Source organism: Protomyctophum bolini (assembly GCF_963924005.1).
Source record: "Protomyctophum bolini genome assembly, chromosome: 12".
NCBI classification, from domain to species: Eukaryota; Metazoa; Chordata; class Actinopteri; order Myctophiformes; family Myctophidae; genus Protomyctophum; species Protomyctophum bolini.
Window position 1 is genome coordinate 41,689,476 of NC_137873.1, and position 20,341 is coordinate 41,709,816.

Sequence of the window (20,341 nt, forward strand, 5' to 3'; positions counted from 1 at the left end):
ACTAGCTAGCCTATAGCCACCGAGTTTGCTAGTGCTCTGGGAGAACAGAGCAGCTGAATTCTTTGTTTTGATTAGGTGGTGAACGGTGCTGTTTTAAATCCACGGCTAAAAGGCTGTTTCAACCAATCAGATTGCTTCCTCGAAACGACCTGTGGTATAATTGGTTATAATAACACACCTGGAACTCCCTCAAGGACCACTGGTTGAAGACCACCGCTCTGCAGCCATGCTGCAAATAATCTAATGGAAAGAACGACGCAATTTTTCAGCCAGTGGAACATGTTGGAACATGTTGGAACATACACCGAGTCACACAACAACAAATGCAATCATGTTCTAGAGCTGAAATAATGACGGGTTTAGATTAGAACGGTTAAACGTGTCCCAGTACTTGATGAGTCGACCCAATGATACTTTTAGATTTAACCCACTTCAAACGTGGCTGGCAAGCCTGGCATACATATTTTTTGGGGGCATGTTTGTCATAGATTGTCAAAATGTCTACAAGCTCACTCACAAAGCCATTCTAGCAGTCTTCTGCCATGCATTACTTCTGCAATTATTTTTAGTAGACCCAAAGTACCGGTACTACAAAGAGACTAGTAGTGCTGCTTGATGAATCGAAGATGGTGCAGCACTAGTTGGCTGTCCAGGTCATTTAATTTACTCTGATGTGTTTGCTACAAGAGAGACTTTTAAGAGAGACCAGGGTTTCTTTTTCAATGGTGCCCTGTATACAAACAAGAACCTTATAACCAAATATTACAAAAAGCAGGTGCATATGCCTTCCTCTAGTGTGAGGTCAGTTAAGAGTCTTTTAAAAGTAGTAAATGAAACATTCGTCATTTGTTTTGACAATTATTCCAATTATTCCAAGATCGCAGGTGACAATTTTGTAACCCAGTTTTCTTTTCACCCAGTGCCAATTATCTATGTAATCCTGGGCGCTACACTTCCTCTGCCAACCTGGGGGGGCAGCGGACTGACCTCATGCCTCCTTCTATGCATGAGGAGTCCAAGCTGCTTCTTTTCACCTGACAGGGGGGAATTTCCCTGGCCGGACGTAGCGCGTGGAAGGGACACGTTATTCCGACCAGTTCCTTTCCCCTCCATCAGGCGCCCCGGCTGGCCAGGGGGAGGTAGTTTTAGAGACCAGGATTACGGCATGTTTTTGTGAGGGTATCTACCCTAGGGGACACGGGGAGAACATGCAAACTCCACACAGAAAGGCCCTATCGCCAACCCCCGCCTCGCGTATGGGCACTGATGACGTGGAGGAGGGAACACGCCGCCAGTGCCCACAGTGTCCCCAGCGGGAATCGAACCCAGGACCTTCTAGCTGTGAGGCGAGGTGACACTATGTTGAATGTAGTAATGTTCAGCAACTACAGACTAAAGACAAATATGGAAAAAATAGAATCGTGTGAGAATCGCGGAAAATCAAGATTCACATTTGAGCAGTAATCATGCAGCACTAAAAGAGACACTGGGCTTTGGTTATCTCGGTAATCAAAGTAATTACAAGACTGTTCCTGCTTATAACACTACATATACTATTATAGAAATGTGAGTTTGCCAATCAGTCAATCATTTTTTTTAGACTTATTTTTAGGGGACTGTTTTGTGCGACCCACTTTCATGTTTTTACTTGAATTGACTTTCTCGTTTCTGAGTTGATGGCCCTAAAGCCTGAAAACGTACAGTAACATATTACCTGCCTGACTACAGGTTGAGCTACAGTAGCAGTAACATATTACCTGCCGGTACTGTAGCTACAGGTTGAGCTACAGTAGCAGTCTGCATGCTAACAGCTCTATGCTGTTCATCTGTCTGTGTGTGTGTGTGTGTGTGTGTGTGTGTGTGTGTGTTCGTGCATGCGCTCACGCATGTGTGTACACGTATAAAATCGGTCATTGTCTGGCCAAGGCATCATCAAAACATACGGCATGCATGCACACGAACACACACGAACACACACACACACACACACACACACACACACACACACACACACACACACACACACACACACACACACACACACACACACACACACACACACACACACTTAATTAGACCAACAGTTGTAAAAGTCATTGCAAAATTGATCAAAAGTGGGATTTGACCTCAGAACATTCCGAGGTCAAATCCCACTTTTGATCAATTTTGCAATGACTTTTACAATACATTCTATTACATTGCCTCTTAACCTTCTGTGTGTTAGCCGTCTGTGTGTGTGTGTGTGTGTGCGCGTGCGTAGGAAATCGTTTCTGTAGTTCTCCACCACAATCATTACAACCGAACACCACACAAGTCAACCACAACCGGTTGAACTCATTCTTGCCACACCTCCCACTGGTACCCAACGTTAGCCAGTGAGACATCTTGAAATGTGTCTCGATAAAAACTGCAGTAAGCCAATAATTTAAAAAAAGAAAGGACATCATCAATATCTTTCTGTCTTATCTAAAAACTCCCATTTGACTTTGCACCCTTAATATATGGCTATTTATAGATAGGAGAAGAGAGACGTGATCAATTAGCCAATAATAAACTCGATCCATTAACCGCCCTATAACTTGTCATACGACAAATAACTCAAAGGATGTTTGTAATAGTTACCTTCAATAGAGGGGGCCTGGTCCTGAGCCCAATACAGCATTAACCCATTCTGAACGGGAACCCATTTCGGTGTTAGCATCATGTTATGCTTTAGCTATTGAAAAATAGCAGATCTACAAGCTCATAGCGCGCCACCGAGTGGCGCGCTACGAGCTTGTAGGTCTGCTATTTTTGAAAGATCGAAGAACGACTGACATTTTTTAGAATCTGATCTCAGGTCAGAATGGGTTCATCAGACCAGTGTGTTGTCCAGCGGAAACCTCGTATGAATCTGATCTCAGGTCAGAATGGGTTAAGGATGTTTGTAATAGTTACCTTCAATAGAGGGGGCCTGGTCCTGGGCCGAATACAGCATCTCCTTGAACGCCTGCAGAGAGAGAAAAGAGGCACAGTGAGAGAGAGATCTGTGGCTTTGTGTACAGTTTACACATCATCACATTGGAAGAATACATAAACACACAACGATGCATAAAACAAACTAAATGTCAGCAGTGGCGGTGGCTCAGGGGTTACGTGGCCGGATGGGAACCAGTTCGAACCCTGTGGTGCCTCCCCCCAGAGTTAGTGTCGAAGTGGCCTTGAGCAAGACACTGGAGCCCTAATTGCTCCCGATGTGCAGGTTGGTGCCTTGCATGGTTTCCTCCACTATTGGTGTGTGTGTGTGTGTGTGTGTGTGAATGTGTGTGTGTGTGAATTAGGGCTGACCTCGATTAGTCGAATAGTCGACTAATCGATCGGAACGGGTCTCAGTCGACTGACCACCTCTTAGTCGATGTTCATCAAAAAAAAAAAAAAAAAAAAGTGTTTTTTTTTTTTGTTTTTTTTTGTTTTTTGTTTTTTTTTGCCCCAAAATATTGTATATAAAAATACAATATTTACAAAAATATACAAAAATATTGTATTATTCCACTAGGTCTGTGGGGGACATAAACACATTTGAACATTCTGACTGTTCAAATCTCCAATGTGCATGTGGAGTGTGTCTGCCTGTGTGGCAATGTGCCACTGCCTGTGACTTGAATCGCACAGTGCGCTGGCCTGATAGACTCCAGAATCTCAATCTCACCTGCTGTGCTCAATCTGGCTAATGACAAGACTCTCAGTCGATGTTAAAAAAATAAATAAAATGTATTATTGTATTTGTTATTGATGTTGTGATGGTTAATTATGATGATAATTAGTTGAGCTGTGAATAATATCAGGCCAGCGCACTGTGCGATTCAAGTCACAGGCAGTGGCACATTGCCACACAGGCAGACACACTCCACATGCACATTGGAGATTTGAACAGTCAGAATGTTCAAATGTGTTTATGTCCCCCACAGACCTAGTGGAATAATACAATATTTTTGTATATTTTTGTAAATATTGTATTTTTATATACAATATTTTGGGGCAAAAAAAAAAAAAAAAAAAAAGACTTTTTTTTTTTTTTTTTTTTTTGGGGGGTGGGGGTGCTCAGTCGACTATTAGTCGACTAACAGCAAATTTATTCATCTATCAGTCGACTATACAAATCCTTAGTCGGGGACAGCCCTAGTGTGAATGGGTGAATGTAATGCACAATCTATGTAAAGCGCCTTGGATAAAAGGCGCTCTATAAATGCACCATTTATTTACCATGCAATTATTTACTAATATTTTCTAATATGTATTAGTGCCTCCATGTCACGAGGCTTGCCTTGAAACGTCACTCGTGCCTAATTTAAGTAAAAGAAAAAATGTTTTACTTTGTGCAGTGTGTCGCAGACAGATCACAGAAGCCAAACTTTAAGCTCACAATGTGACGCAAATCACATCAAACGGGTTGTGAGCTTGTAGATCAGTAATTTCCGGTATGAAACACCAGCAAAGCAGTATAAAGATGCAGACCTGTAAGGGTCTATTTGGAAGTAAGTTAAGTAACCCGGCCCTCACGTAAACCATGGGGTGTCCCTCCCTACCTAGTCCTGGACAAAACATTCATACCGTTTATTTTTTTATAATAGGCAACTGCTAAGGAATCAGACAGCTAAGAGGGAATTGTTAACCCATTCTGACCTGAGATCAGATTCATACAAGGTTCCACTGGACACACACTGGTCTGATGAACCCATTCTGACCTGAGATCAGATTCTAAAAATGTCAGTCGTTCTTCGATTTTTCAAAAATAGCAGACCTACAAGCTCGTAGCGCGCCACTCGGTGGCGCGCTATGAGCTTGTAGATCTGCTATTTTTCAATAGCTAAAGCATAACATGACGCTAACACCAAAACGGGTTCCCGTTCAGAATGGGTTAAGGAACCAGAATCATTTGAATCCTTTTAAGGATCCTAAACCCCTTTTGCAACAATGTACAGTAAGCACAACAAGGATCCTTTTACTACCTCCGGCTCAGTCATAACCAGATGTAGGGATGTCAAAAATAATAATAATCAAATCGAATCGTATCATTATGTAAAAAATATTTTTGTTTGCTGGTTGAAGTAAGTTACAAGAGTTTCTATTGTGTTTGTGAAATGAAATGAAATGCAAGATTACCATAATCACAGTAAACATCATGTCTATAACCCATTCTGCGTGTTAGCACTATGTTATGCTTTAGCTATTGAAAAATAGCAGATCTACAAGCTTGTAGGTCTGCTATTTTTGAAAAATCGAAGAGCGACTGACATAGAAGACATTTTTAGAATCTGATCTCAGGTCAGAATGAAAACTGTCAGGACGTAGAAGACATTTTTAGAATCTGATCTCAGGTCAGAATGGGTTAAGACTCTTAAGTCACAATGAAGTGACTCCAGTCACTGCTGAGGTGTCTGTCCCTGTACAGCCAACGCTCGTTCACACTAACACTAACATAATGTTATACCATCTCTGGTATTGTATCATCTTGTTGTTGTTTTTGAGCTGTTGGAAATAACTAGGCTACATGATGATGATGATGATGATTGTTTATTTATTTTCGTGTCATGCACATCTTGTGCCCAACCCCTCATGGGTTTATAAGACACCATTTCACATTTGCAATTAATTACAGCATGTTTTACAATACATAATTTATGCATTTTACAGCATGTTTACATTACAACAATTCATTATATTACACTTGGTTGTTAAAGTCCAGATGAAATAATTTATAGACATGACATGAAATAATTTAAAATGATTGGGATTTTTGATTCGAAATGTGACCCCCGAGAGAAACGTGATGGGATTGTGAGATAGCAGAAGATTCACAGCCCTAACCGGAATAGAAACTTTAACCCATTCTGAACGGGAACCCATTTTGGTGTTAGCATCATGTCGTGCTTTAGCTATTGAAAAATAGCAGATCTACAAGCTCATAGCGCGCCACCGAGTGGCGCGCTACGAGCTTGTAGGTCTGCTATTTTTGAAAAATCGAAGAACGACTGACATTTTTAGAATCTGATCTCAGGTCAGAATGGGGTTAATCAGACCAGTGTGTCTCCAGTGGAAACCTCGTATGAATCTGATCTCAGGTCAGAATGGGTTAATCACATAATGGACATCAAAACAAATAAAACGACACAATCTCATCTCAGGCCCTCGGCGTGAAACTGCAGCGCTGCAATAAATCCAAGAGTGGGAAAAACATTCGGTCGGGTGAAGAAAAAAAAACGAGTAAAAAAAACTAAAGGAAAACCAGACGGAGCTAGCGCAGCAGTTTGGAGTTGAGAAATGCAGTATTTAGTGAAGATTCAAACAGACCTGCCATTTAAGTAAGCAGACATGCTATCATAGAAGTGGCACCAGTACTCAACGAACGCAGCAGTCGGTTTACCGACAGTTGCAAATAAAGTTGTCGGCCACAGAGGGACTATCTATCTCCACCTTAAAGTAACTAGTAGTGACAAAAGCATAAACAACAGTTTAGCTTTGGCAAGTGGCCACAGTGTAAACAGGATTACACGCAAAGATCTACCGTTAGCAAAGACGCACATGCGCGCGCGCGCACACACACACACACACACACACGCACACACACACGTTGTTGTTGTTGTTGTCGTCAGTCATTGTCCGTTGGTCGCGTTGTTGTCCGTCTATTAACCCATTCTGACCTGAGATCAGATTCATACGAGGTTTCCACTGGACACACACTGGTCTGATTAACCCATTCTGACCTGAGATCAGATTCTAAAAAATGTCAGTCGTTCTTCGATTTTTCAAAAAATAGCAGACCTACAAGCTCGTAGCTTGTAGATCTAAAGTTGTCGTAGCTTGTAGATCTGCTATTTTTCAATAGCTAAAGCATAACATGATGCTAACACCAAAATGGGTTCCCGTTCAGAATGGGTTAATACCAACCCAACCCCAGTCTTAATGAGTAACCTACTGGTGATTATGGCTCGATGGCATTGGCAGCGGGTGGCACACACACACACACACACTGTGCCTCGCATTTATCCCTAACCCTGCAATGCTGCTGTATCCCAACAACAGTGATTTGGAAGGATTCATTCATTGTTGCACTTGTTCAAATATCAAAATAAATTGTTTTTCATGTTAACCCATTCTGAACGGGAACCCATTTCGGTGTTAGAATCATGTTATGCTTTAGCTATTGAAAAATAGCAGATCTACAAGCTCATAGCGCGCCACCGAGTGGCGCGCTAAGAGCTTGTAGGTCTGCTATTTTTGAAAAATCGAAGAACGACTGACATTTTTTAGAATCTGATCTCGGGTCAGAATGGGTTAATCAGACCAGTGTGTGTCCAGTGGAAACCTCGTATGAATCTGATCTCAGGTCAGAATGGGTTAAGAGTACACTAGTACTGGGTACAACAGTATTGCATTCCAGGACCCCCGGAGGGTGACGTGATTGCGTCCTCTCTCTCTCCATGTAGTGAGTCTCTAAGGATGCAGGATGCAGGCTGTTTGCATCACTGCATCATGCCTGGAGCTGTACTGTAGTTACAGTGATACACAATCAATAGAAACGAGTCAAACATTGTGTGGCCTGATTTACACTATAGTTGCACCCGCTGGTGTTGGTTGGTGCATGCCGTAAATAGAAGACATACAAGAAGTGGTGAGCTTGTAGATCTGCTATATTACCCGAGCACACGCGACCAAGTATATAACTGAGCCTTATATGGATACCGCATGGATACTCTCCGAGAAGACGTGTGTCGTCCCAGTCACGACACGACCGCCCGCTCACTCTGTTCCTTCCTCGCTGTCAGGCAAGAAAAAGTCATAAGACTCTTAATCCATTCTGACCGGGAACCCGTTTTGGTGTTTAGCATCACGTTATGCTTTAGCTATTGAAAAATAGCAGATCTACAAGCTCGTAGCGCGCCACCGAGTGGCGCGCTACGAGCTTGTAGGTCTGCTATTTTTGAAAAGTCGTGAAAATGTGGTGCAAATCTTTGAATATATATTTCAGAGCGAACATCTTTAACTAAAATATTGGCTTCTGGGGGGGTCCCTGGAACTACATATTTTGAGATGGGGGTCCGTGGCCCAATAGATATCATTCTGGGGGTCCTTGACATGAAAAAGATTGAGCACCACTGACATAGAAACATGGGGTTTTTCAGAAAGGATTTAGGATTTTGAAGCCTTTATTTTTTAATCGACCTCAGTCCAAAATGGGTTAAAGCCCATCCCGCACCCCCAACACACCTTATCACCACCGCACTGCTCTCCCCTTATCAACGCACGTCGCACGCCTCGTCCCCCTCCATCCCTCCCTCCCTCCCTCCCTCCCACTCCAGCAGCACAGACTGTGTCTGTGTTATCTTGTTAAACACTTTATCTTTGATTATGTTATTTTCTGTTACCGTGCTCGCTGCTACCTGTTACTTTGCAGCAGCGGTTTCCCAAAGTGGGGCACGGGGAGTTCCAGAGGTAGAAGTCCCATTAAACGGGGGTCCGTATAGCCTGTTGCATAATATCAAACTGGGGGTCCTTGAAATGAAAATGGTTGAAAATAACAGCTAGAGCCGTCTCTTATGAGGGTCATTGGCACATATTTTCAAATGCTAATAATGCTAAACAATGCTAATAATGCTAAACAATGCTAATAATGCTAAACATGCTAATAATGAGTGTCAATTTAGGGGTCCTTGACATGAAAATGTTTGGGAACCACTGACTTACAGTATGTGCACTACTGTGATAATAACTGTATATACTTTGGTGTTTCGTCATTGCTTACTGTATGTTGCATGAGAAGCTGAAGCCTGAATGATCAAGGATTTTTTCAGTGACTCCATTATATTATGCAACTGGCAAAGCTTTTGACTTAAAAAAAAACTTTTATTTGATATTTATATCAAATCAACGTTTTAAGTTACGTAAGACTGTATACGTGCTGATACACAGATGTAACCCATTTTGACCTAAGATCAGATTCTTCAAAAATAGCAGACCTACAAGCTACGAGCTTGTAGATCTGCTGTTTTTCAATAGCTAAAGCATAACATGATGCTAACACCAAAAGGGATTCCCGCCCAAACTTAGATGGGCTACTGGCCACATGTGGCCCCCACCTAGCTTCTTAATTTTGATCTCAAAGTGCACCAGATTGAAGCATTTTCATGGCAAATTTACAGATTCTTCTGGACCCGGGGGGGGGGGGGCTAGCGCACATAATATTATGTTGCATGGGGCCACTAAAGGCCTAGAACCGGCACTGAAAATAGGGTTCATGTGGTTAATGACAACAGCTGAACAAAAAAAATAAGCAAGTTCTCCTGACTCGTCCTGAGCCAGTGAGCTTAACCCATTCTGACCGGGAACCCGTTTTGGTGTCAGCATCATGTTATGCTTTAGCTATTGAAAAATAGCAGATCTACAAACTCATAGCGCGCCACCGAGTGGCGCGCTACGAGCTTGTAGGTCTGCTATTTTTGAAAAATCGAAGAACGACTGACATTTTTAGAATCTGATCTCAGGTCAGAATGGGTTAATCAGACCAGTGTGTGTCCAGTGGAAACCTCGTATGAATCTGATCTCAGGTCAGAATGGGTTAATGACATTATTCTGTCACTTAGTTACTGTAGGCCAAGAGGGATCTTCTCTCCAGGCCTGACATACTACAGTTTATCCATGGACACTATTTAAACGCTCTGTCTTGAGGTTGTTGTTGTTGAAATAACAGCCCATTTCATAACATAACATTCCATAAAGCTGCATAGTTTAATGAGCAACTTGAATAATGCCAACCTGTCCTGAATTATTCACCATGTGTTATTGATTGGACATACCCATTCTGGAGCGGGAACCACCTTTTGGTGTCTTACCCCCTCAGGCCGGGAACCCATATTTGGGTTCTGTACAGTATGTACAGTATTCAAAAATTACAAAAATAAATTGATGCTGCTATATAAATATTTGAAGTTTTTCAGAAAGCTTAGGTCAGGCTTTAGAAGGCGTTTTTAGAATCGGCCTCAGGCCTAAATGGGTTAAGCTCACAGCAGATAAATGCATGCACACACATGAACTATGCAATCTATACATCAATTAATTTTGTCTCACACACGCACACAGTTGCAATTTGCATACTAGCAACTTGGTGCGCATGTTATCAGGATTGTGATGTAATGTGGACTGTGTGTGTGCGTGCGTGATAGAACCTCTGTAGCAGAGGCACTGACTCATGAAAACGATCGCTTAAAATAAACACCCTTGCTGCGTCTCTGCAGCAACAGACAGAGCAGCTCAGTGTCCAGTCAGTGCCTTGCTCAAGGGCGTCATCATCATCAACGCACCCTCGAGTGTTTATCCCTGGAGTGAGTCGACTAACGACGGGCTCCGTCTGGAGTCGTTGGTGTTGTAAACATGTGCCGTGCAGTCCATACGGTACGTCAGTCTCTCTCTCTGCCTGTTATCGTCTTTGTACATCTGCAGTCCACTGGAGAGAGTCACTCAGAACAAGAGAAGACCAGTCTGTCTCTCTCTCTGAATGCTAGTAGGGCAGTAGCACAGTCAGTCTCTTTCATATCTCTCTCTCTCTCTCTCTCTCTCTCTCTCTCCTCCAAGTGGTGGACGGTATAGTAGACTGAAGACAGTCAATGTTTTCCAGACCGCCTTGGGAGCACAACAAGGAAAACAATGGCCACGCTGTGCCACTGCCAGCCCATGCAGGCTGCAGCGGAGAGGAGAGGAGAGGAGAGGAGAGGAGAGGAGGACGCAGAAGGAGAAGTAGCTCACGCAGCAGACCAGGCAGGCAGACGAGGACATGTCAAGGGCACGTCGCTACTGGAGCCTTTTGGCTGAGCCCGTCGCCTAAAATCAGTGGTTCCCAAACTTTTTCATGTCAAAGAACTCCCAAATGTGACACTGATGATGAGTCCGCGGACCCCCCATTTGAAAAATATATGTCAGGGACCCGCCTGAGAAGAGAAGATTTTGACGGCTCTTATTTAGCAGTGATTCTCAACCCGTTTAATTTCAAGGACCCCCCCAGTTTGACATGCATTAGTCTACGCCGGACCCCCCATTTAATGTTATTTCTAACTCTGGGACCCCAGATTTATATTGTAAAATCAATGTTAATGTAACTCTGAGTGTACACATGGGAACCAAATGGACCCGTTCCATGTGTACACTCTCAGAGTTACAGAACCAAAAGGACAGAGTACTTAAGTTTTAGTACTACAGAGTACCGATACAAGTACTTTATTTTTGTTGAGTAACTTATATATACAGATGGATCTCCAATCTACGCGTGTCAGTTATGCTTGTAGATCGGCTGTTTCTGGCGATTTGCTGCAGTGTTGGATCAGACGTGCTCCCGTTGGATTCCTTCAGCCAGTACCAGCCAAGCAGCCGATGATAATAATAATAATAATAATAATAATAATAATAACGCTCACTGACTCGACACAGCGCGGCCAAAACAATAACACCACGGGCAGCAGGCACCACACACACACACCGATCAATAAGCATGGCTTAACCCATTCTGACCTGAGATCAGATTCATACGAGGTTTCCACGGGACACACACTGGTCTGATTAACCCATTCTGACCTGAGATCAGATTCTAAAAATGTCAGTCGTTCTTCGATTATTCAAAAATAGCAGACCTACAAGCTCGTAGCGCGCCACTCGGTGGCGCGATATGAGCTTGTAGATCTGCTATTTTTCAATAGCTAAAGCATAACATGATGCCAACACCAAAACGGGTGCCCGGTCAGAATGGGTTAAAGAGAACTCCTCGCCGAGAGCGGAATGAAGCAATAACATCCCCGTCCCAGAGGTCAGCCATCCTGGCTCAAGGTCACACATTCACGTCCACCACACCACACCACACAGCCCCACTAGAACATTCTGTGGTTTTTTATCCCAGTCAATCTGGAATAGTTGACTGATAGATTCTTGATCAAACTATAGACACCACATTATGGCTGCAGCCACTGTTGCTTATTATTTTCTTTAGTGATTAATGATTTTTTATTTTTTTTGTTGTTTACATCAGTGTTTTCTTTAATACTACAAAAAACGAAATCAACGAATGAACAAATAAATGTTTGGTTTTGTTTTTTCTTTGCAATTGACTAAATCAATCAATCTGATCTTCTACATTGACAGACAAAAGGTGCCATCTACAAGCTCACACCGCGTAGCATTGCAGTGCGTTACACAACCTAGTAGATAGAGCTAGCTGTTATTATCGAAACATCTTTTATAATTGATTAAATCGGTTAGTTCAATTAACCCATTCTGACCTGAGATCAGATTCATACGAGGTTTCCACTGGACACACACTGGTCTGATTAACCCCAGTCTGACCTGAGATCAGATTCTAAAAATGTCAGTCGTTCTTCGATTTTTCAAAAATAGCAGATCTACAAGCTCGTAGCGCGCCACCGAGTGGCGCGCTACGAGCTTGTAGATCTGCTATTTTTCAATAGCTAAAGCACGACACGATGCTAACACCAAAATGGGTTCCCGTTCAGAATGGGTTAACTGTTGCAAACCCTCACCCCTAGACCACACATAACAGATGCACAGTGCGTGCTGCGCTCCTGTGATCCCCATCCTTCACTTTCACCCTGTCAGAGGGTCAGGACGACGACATCGCACGGAGAGATCTGCGTTACCAAAACGTAACCTGAGGAATCGTCAGACTCTCAGCAGGCGAGAGGGAGAGAGAGAGAACGCTGGCGACAAATAAAGAATGCTTTCGAGGTACGTTTGTGAATGCGTAGTGTAGTCTACGGCTACGCTCCACCCGTCCCCAACACTTCTCCCTTCTGGCTCCAAAACTATGGAATGCACATCTCATACTTAGCAAATCAGATTCAGAACGGCAGACTCACTCCCAATCTTCCGCTGTCGTCTGAAAACCCACCTCTTCAGACCCCATCTTAGCCCGTAGCACTTGCCCTAGCCTCGACCTCCTACAGGCGTATGCATAGGCTCAACTAATGTAACGTAAATAGCACTTTATGTAGACATATAGCACTCTATAGTGTATACACCAGTAAGACGTGCAAACGCGGGAAGCGAACGCAGCTCGTACATATTTGGGTTTTGGACGTATAGCTGCTTTGGGGACTCCTTATATGGTTATGGCTGAGTCATGGTGACACAAATCACTCAGCTCCATATATGGGCACAAAAGCGGGACAGACAGACAGACACACAGACAGACATGATCTGCTAGGTCTCATAGTAAGTGCTCACTGCATTCTGCACTGTTTTGCTCTGTGTTCCCTGCTACACCAAGAAACACAGCTCCTCTCCTCTCTCTCTCTCACATGTACCCACACAGACAGAAGAAACACAGCTCCTCTCCTCTCACACACGGACAGAAACACAGCTCCTCTCCTCTCCTCTCCTCTCCTCTCCGCTCTCACATGTACACACACAGACGCAGCAGTGATGTGATCCCAGGTCAGGCCTCCCGGGTCTAGGTAAACCTCTGACCGTTGGGAGGCCCTCAGGCACAGTAAAGTGAGAACCATGTGATTGGAATGGATAGTTTGGACCCATTAAAGACCTGGCCACCTGGGGCCGATTCTAGAAAAGATTTTTCATGATAAAAAAAAAAGAAAAAAGAAAGCAGATCTACAAGCTCATATAACGTGCCACAAAAAGCTTCTAGGAAAATGCTTCTAATACTACTTACTCACATGTTTACTTCTTCGACAAAGGTTATACTACTGTTTTTCTCTATTTCCATATATAAACGAGTTGGGGGGTCAAGCTAACTGTACCTGTATGTCCCGTGTATTTGTACTGCATGTGATGTTGTGTCTTTAGTACCGTGTACTTGCACTGCTGTAATAATGATGTTGTATTGTGTATGTTTAGGACCCCCTCTAAAACGAGATGCTGCATCTCAAGAAGCCATCCTCGTCAATAAAGTTCAATAAAGAATGAATGCAGATAGCGCCCCCTAGATGTGTCACAGAGACTACATCTTTTTTAGAGCGTTTTACCCATTGCTGGCTGTCTGAATACCCCCCCCATTAACACGAGTAAGACGTGCGAACGCGGGAAGCGAACGCACCTTTGTGCCCATATATGGAGCTGATTGATTTGTTGATGCAACACACTCCATATTTGGACGTAGCTCCATATATGGGCACAAAGTGTCTGTGCCCTTTGTGCCCATATATGGAGCTGAGTGATTTGTTGATGCAACACACTCCATATTTGGACGTAGCTCCATATATGGGCACAAAGGGGGGACACACGCACACACATGATCTGCTAGGTCTCATAGTAAGTGCTCACTGCATTCGCAATTAGGGTCATTAACATTTTGAGGTAATATTGCTTATAGCTACTATAGCTTCAACACTAATCACACAATGTATGTACAATAATAACAATAGTAGCTTATTGGCCATTCTATGAAACCAGATTCAGATTCTGTGACAATACTTCTATTGGGAACCGTTTGGGGTCTACCGCTATAATAAACTGTGCAACCCAATGCAGTGGATGTTAACCCATTCTGACCTGAGATCAGATTCATACGAGGTTTCCACTGGACACACACTGGGTCTGATTAACCCATTCTGACCTGAGATCAGATTCTATAAAAATGTCAGTCGTTCTTCGATTTTTCAAAAATAGCAGACCTACAAGCTCCTAGCGCGCCACTCGGTGGCGCGCTATGAGCTTGTAGATCTGCTATTTTTCAATAGCTAAAGCATAACATGATGCTATAACACCAACACGGGTTCCCGTTCAGAATGGGTTAATGGGCTGATGGGAAGTATGACTAACATTCTGTATAATACCGCTAGTTTATACATTACACGAATAGATTAATCAAATAATTAACTATATGAAGAAGACATTGTCAAATCATTGGCGGATCACATGGGGGGGATATCAACCACAGAATAACAAAAGGCAGCTGAAAAGCAATTTGTCTTCAGCAAATTCTGTCAATATGTCAGTGTGGTCTGTCTGTCTGTCGGGCCAGATGCGTCTCCCAATTTAGCATGTATAACCCATTCTGAACGGGAATCCATTTTGGTGTTATAGCATCATGTCATGCTTTAGCTATTGAAAAATAGCAGATCTACAAGCTCATAGCGCGCCACCGAGTGGCGCGCTACGAACTTGTAGGTCTGCTATTTTTTTGAAAAAACGAAGAACGACTGACGTTTTTAGAATCTGATCTCAGGTCAGAATGGGTTAATCAGACCCAGTGTGTGTCCAGTGGAAACCTGGTATGAATCTGATCTCGGGTCAGAATGGGTTAAACAAACAAGCACCAAGGGAGCGTTTTCCTATTGTTTCCTTGATGTGGGCTTTGGTCAAAAAGATGCAACTATAGGTCCATTATTACTGTATGTATGTGGTTGTTTGGAAGAGGAGACGACCACAACGGAAATAAGTCCGGGACTTACTGTAATCGTGTCTTTTATCCTACACTGTTACTTATAACCGTCTGTGGGCTGTGTTACAATAAAAAATAAACGATCAAACTTAAGGTTCAATAGGACAATCGGGCAAGAGGCAGCTCGCAAAAAAGACAAAAAAAATAAACAATGCATCTGTAAACAAAAGAAACAATTAGTAGCTGTAATGTGGCAACAACAAAAAAACAGTAGGTATACGTACAACATTTCGCAAGATGCTGGTACAGTAACAGTACAGTACACAACAACAAAAAAACACACTTTCCCACACTTCTCCCTGATTGAGCAGTGACTCGTATCACTTCTTCTGGCGTCAGATCAGGAGGCTAACTCAGCAGGTGTCGAAGGCGTCAGTTTCCAAAACACAACACAGTGTAAAAAGGAACAGCCCGGCTTATCCTTTCAGATTACCCTACTAATGACCAGGGGTCACCAACGTGTTCACATGTACAGTCAGTCGTACACAGAGAAGTGTGTCCGTCATGGGCGGACTGTAGTGGGCCTGACATGGACTCTGTCATGGGAGGACTGTAGTGGGCCTGACATGGACTCTGTCATGGTGCGGACTGGACTGTAGTGGGCCTGACATGGACTCTGTCATGGTGCGGACTGGACTGTAGTGGGCCTGACATGGACTCTGTCATGGGTGGACTGTAGTGGGCCTGACATGGACTCTGTCATGGGAGGACTGTAGTGGGCCTGACATGGACTCTGTCATGTCCGTGGTTTGATTTTGTTTTACATTATAACGTTCTTATTTTGATCATGACACCCACTTTAACCTGAGATCAGATTCTAAAAATGTCTTCTAAATCCTAACAGTTTTCTGAAAAAGCTATGTTTCTAATGTCAGTGGTTCTTCGAGTTTTCAAAAATAGCAGACCTACAAGCTCATAGCGCGGAGTGACGCGCTATGAGCTTGTAGATCTGCTATTTTTCAATAGCTAAAGTATAACATGATGCTAACACAAAAAGAGGTTTCCCGCCCCCAAATGGGTCAATACTGTCGGTTAATACCGTATTGTTAATACAATACGGTCAAGTTCTCCAGGTTTTCTTCAGAATATGTTACGTTACTATGACTCTATGGCACATTATGAGTCCACTAGTAGTCTAGGGCGGCGGTGGCTCAGGGGTAGAAGACGGCTGGTAACCAAAAGGTTGCCGGTTCGAACCCGACACTATAACTCCCCCAGAGTTATAGTGTCGAAGTGTCCTTGAGCAAGACACTGTCTGAACCCCTAAATTGCTCTTGATGTAAAGGTTGGTGCCTTGCATGGTTTCCTCCGCCATCGGTGTGTGAATGTGTGCGTGAATGCGTGCATGTAAATGCACAATCTATGTAAAGCGCCTTGGATAAAGGCGCTATATATAAATGCACCATTTACCATAATAGTGGTTCTCAAATGTTTTCTTTGCAAAGACCCCCTTAACTCTGAGAGTGTTCGAATGGAACCAAATGGACCCATAAGGGTCCATTCGAACACTCTCAGAGGTACAGACCTGTTATGGTCATATCTTTGTCCACTCATTCTGTATGTCTGTGGCAAAAATGGAATGTTGAAAAGAATGTCCACCACAAGCCTACACAGTGATACTCTCTCTCTCTCTTACATGAATAGATTGGAGGTTAATCTCCAATTAATCTCTCTCTCTCTCTGTCTCTCTCTCTCTCTCTCTCTCTCTCCACCTCAAGCCTATCTGTTCCATCTATGACTCCCTCTGTCACGTCCTCTGTGCCTGTGTGTGTGTGTGTGTGTGTGTGTGTGTGTGTGTGTGTGTGTGTGTGTGTGTGTTTCCATCACAGTAGTAATAATCCATTTAGGACCAAGACCAGATTCCAGTTCTACAAAATGTCTTAAAAACCTCATGTTTCTAAATCAGTGGTTTTATATCATATCAGTGGTTTTTATCATATCAGTGGTTTTTATCATATCAGTGGTTTTATATCATATCAGTAGTTTTTATCATATCAGTGGTTTTTATCATATCAGTGGTTTTCAAACTATTTCATGTCAAGGACGGTCGACCCCAAAAATGATATGTAATTGGCCTGCCGACACCCATCTGAAAATACCTTCAGAAGCAAATATTTGAGTTAAAAACGTTTGCTGTCAAAGGAATAAGGATATTTTACTGTATATGCAAAGATCTGCGCCACATTTTTAAGATTTTTCCCCAAAAAAATCGCAGATCTACAAGATCGTAGCGCGGTACTTGGTGCAGCGCTATGGGCTTGTAGATCTGCGAATCTTTCAATATCTAAAGTAAATCATAATGCTAAAAAAAAACAACCAAAACGGGTTCCCGTCCTGAATGGGATAATAATGTCCTGACCGCTTGCTCACCTTGCGGTTACTCAGCAACTCACGGACATATTCAGCGGTTCCACATTTTGCGAGAGAAACGCAAAATCGACCAGACCACAGGTGAGACAAGCCCAATATACCACGCGACTATACTGGGGCACTAAGGGCAGGTCGGTCAAACTCTGCTGTCAAATGTGGTTTTATTAGGGCAGTGGTTCACAAACATTTACACAAGCAAAAATATGACTCCTAACGTCCCTGGTGGGACTCATCTAAGAGACCATCCCTGCATCCCGGGGACTCATTACATTGAAAACCTATTTACATCACTGCTTGTCCAATCTCTCTCTTTCTCTCTACCCTCCTCGTCTTCTGCCATTCAACCTCTCTCTTCAATTTGATTTCTCTCACCTATTATCTCCCCCTCCCCCTCTCTCCATCTCTATCCCAACTATAACTGCCAACATGTCCTCTGTCTTTCTTTTCACACTCTCTCTACCCTCCCTCCATTTTGACAAACCGTCAAACCCTCCATGCCGATGATGATCACAAGCTGAACATCATATTATCTCGACACCAAACTGTCAAGAAGGATTACGTGAGTCATAACTGGATAACGTCGTTATTATCATCCGTCTCCCACACACACACAGAAACCCCACATCCTGATGCTGCTGCTGCTGCTGCTGCGTCTCTGTGCTTTCTGTGAGGTCCGACAAGACAGGAAACATGCTCTTTGTCGACGGAGCACGCATGTTGTGCGATGCGTGATGTATGGATGTGTGCGTGCGTGTGTGTGTGTGTGTGCGTGCGTGTGCGCGTGTGTGTGTGTGTGCGCGTGCGTGCGCGCGCGTGCGTGCGTGTGTGTGTGTGTGTGTGCGCGTGTTTGTGTGTGTGTTTCAGAGTGAGTTTCTTGCGGGGGCAGGAGGACAGTCACTGCAGGGGAATGACGTCGTTCTGTACGCCTGCTCTTGCGGACACTATAGTGCCCACAGGACAAAGGCTATAGCTGCTTTAATCAGAATCACAATTTGGTCCAGCATCCCCTCAAATGACCGGGTGTGTTACGACGAGGCGGAATGCTCTGTGGGCTCGCCTGTGGCGGGTAAAACCACGTGACCACAGCTGGACCGAGTCTCAACAGGCCTGGATCTCTGCGTGAGACAATAAATACCTGGTATATATTATATATTCACTTTGGGCTAACTAGGCTATGTCAAATTCCCCAAGAGGATATACTGTACCCAGAAGTGTACTCCAATGTTGTTGAAGTAGGACTCCTACAATACCCCTGGCTGGAACCCATCTAAAAGACCACCCCCTGGGTCCCGGGACACACTGTCATGAGATAAAATATAACTACTATAATGACATGCCCAAAATACTGGTACTGTAGTTACAATTGTTGATTGTTGAAGTTTCTTTCTTTCATAATAGATATATATTGTATGAAATAGTTTAACTGTTGCACACCTAGTTGAGACAACTTGTTGAGATTTCTCACGATAATACAAATTCAATCGAGATATTCCAAGGTATTCCTATTGTCATTACTTGTAGCAGTGCAAATGGACACAAACTGAACTACATTGACATTGCCTCCGTCTCTCTGTAGCTTCTCCTTTTTGCCTATTATTCACATATGGACCATGGAAGGACATGACAGTTGAATTGTGCAATTAACCCATTCTGAACGGGAACCCATTTTGGTGTCAGCATTATGTTATGCTTTAGCTATTGAAAAATAGCAGATCTACAAGCTCATAGCGCGCCACCGAGTGGCACGGTATGAGCTTGTAGGTCTGCTATTTTTGAAAAAACGAAGAACGACTGACATTTTTTAGAATCTGATCTCAGGTCAGAATGGGTTAATCAGACCAGTGTGTGTCCAGTGGAAAACCTCGTATGAATCTGATCTCAAGTCAGAATGGGTTAAGGAAGTTTAAAGAAAAACAAGCGAGCCCATCCAAGCTGGACCCTGGAGGATGCCATGCAGCCGGTGGACTTGACGACTTCCCTCTGATGTGATATTAACCCATTCTGACCTGAGATCAGATTCATACGAGGTTTTCCACTGGACACACACTGGTCTGATTTAACGCATTCTGACCCGAGATCAGATTCTAAAAATGTCAGTCGTTCTTCGATTTTTCAAAAAATAGCAGACCTACAAGCTCGTAGCGCGCCACTTGGTGGCGCGCTATGAGCTTGTAGATCTGCTATTTTTCAATAGCTAAAGCATAACATGATGCCGACACCAAAATGGGTTCCCGTTCAGAATGGGTTAATCTCTGCTCTGTTCTGCTGGCAGGACTGGCAGAATGGAAGATGAGTCATTGTTTCAAAGATGAATCAATACTACGTTTCCATTCGAATGCATTTATCTTGCCAAACTATGAAATAATAATGCACTTTCCTGCTTAACTTGACTTCTCTGTTGGTGCCATTTGACATCTGGATTTACACTCGTTGTAAAACGCAGCACGAGAGAGAGAGAGAGACCTTTAACGAAGCCTTTATTTAATCTTTTGTGTACACTCACATATTCTTCAGGACATTTCTAGACATTTCATG

General features: G+C 43.3%; 1 protein-coding gene across 1 annotated transcript in view; it reads right to left on the reverse strand.

Annotated features, from left to right (window-relative positions):
- LOC308324869 (xenotropic and polytropic retrovirus receptor 1 homolog) overlaps nucleotides 1-20,341 on the reverse strand; it is a 56,319-nt gene that overhangs the window by 24,628 nt on the left and 11,350 nt on the right. Inside the window, exon 2 of the mRNA XM_080777198.1 lies at nucleotides 2,938-2,989. Coding sequence (XP_080633324.1) covers nucleotides 2,938-2,989 — 52 coding nt within the window. The remainder of the gene's footprint in view (nucleotides 1-2,937; nucleotides 2,990-20,341) is intronic.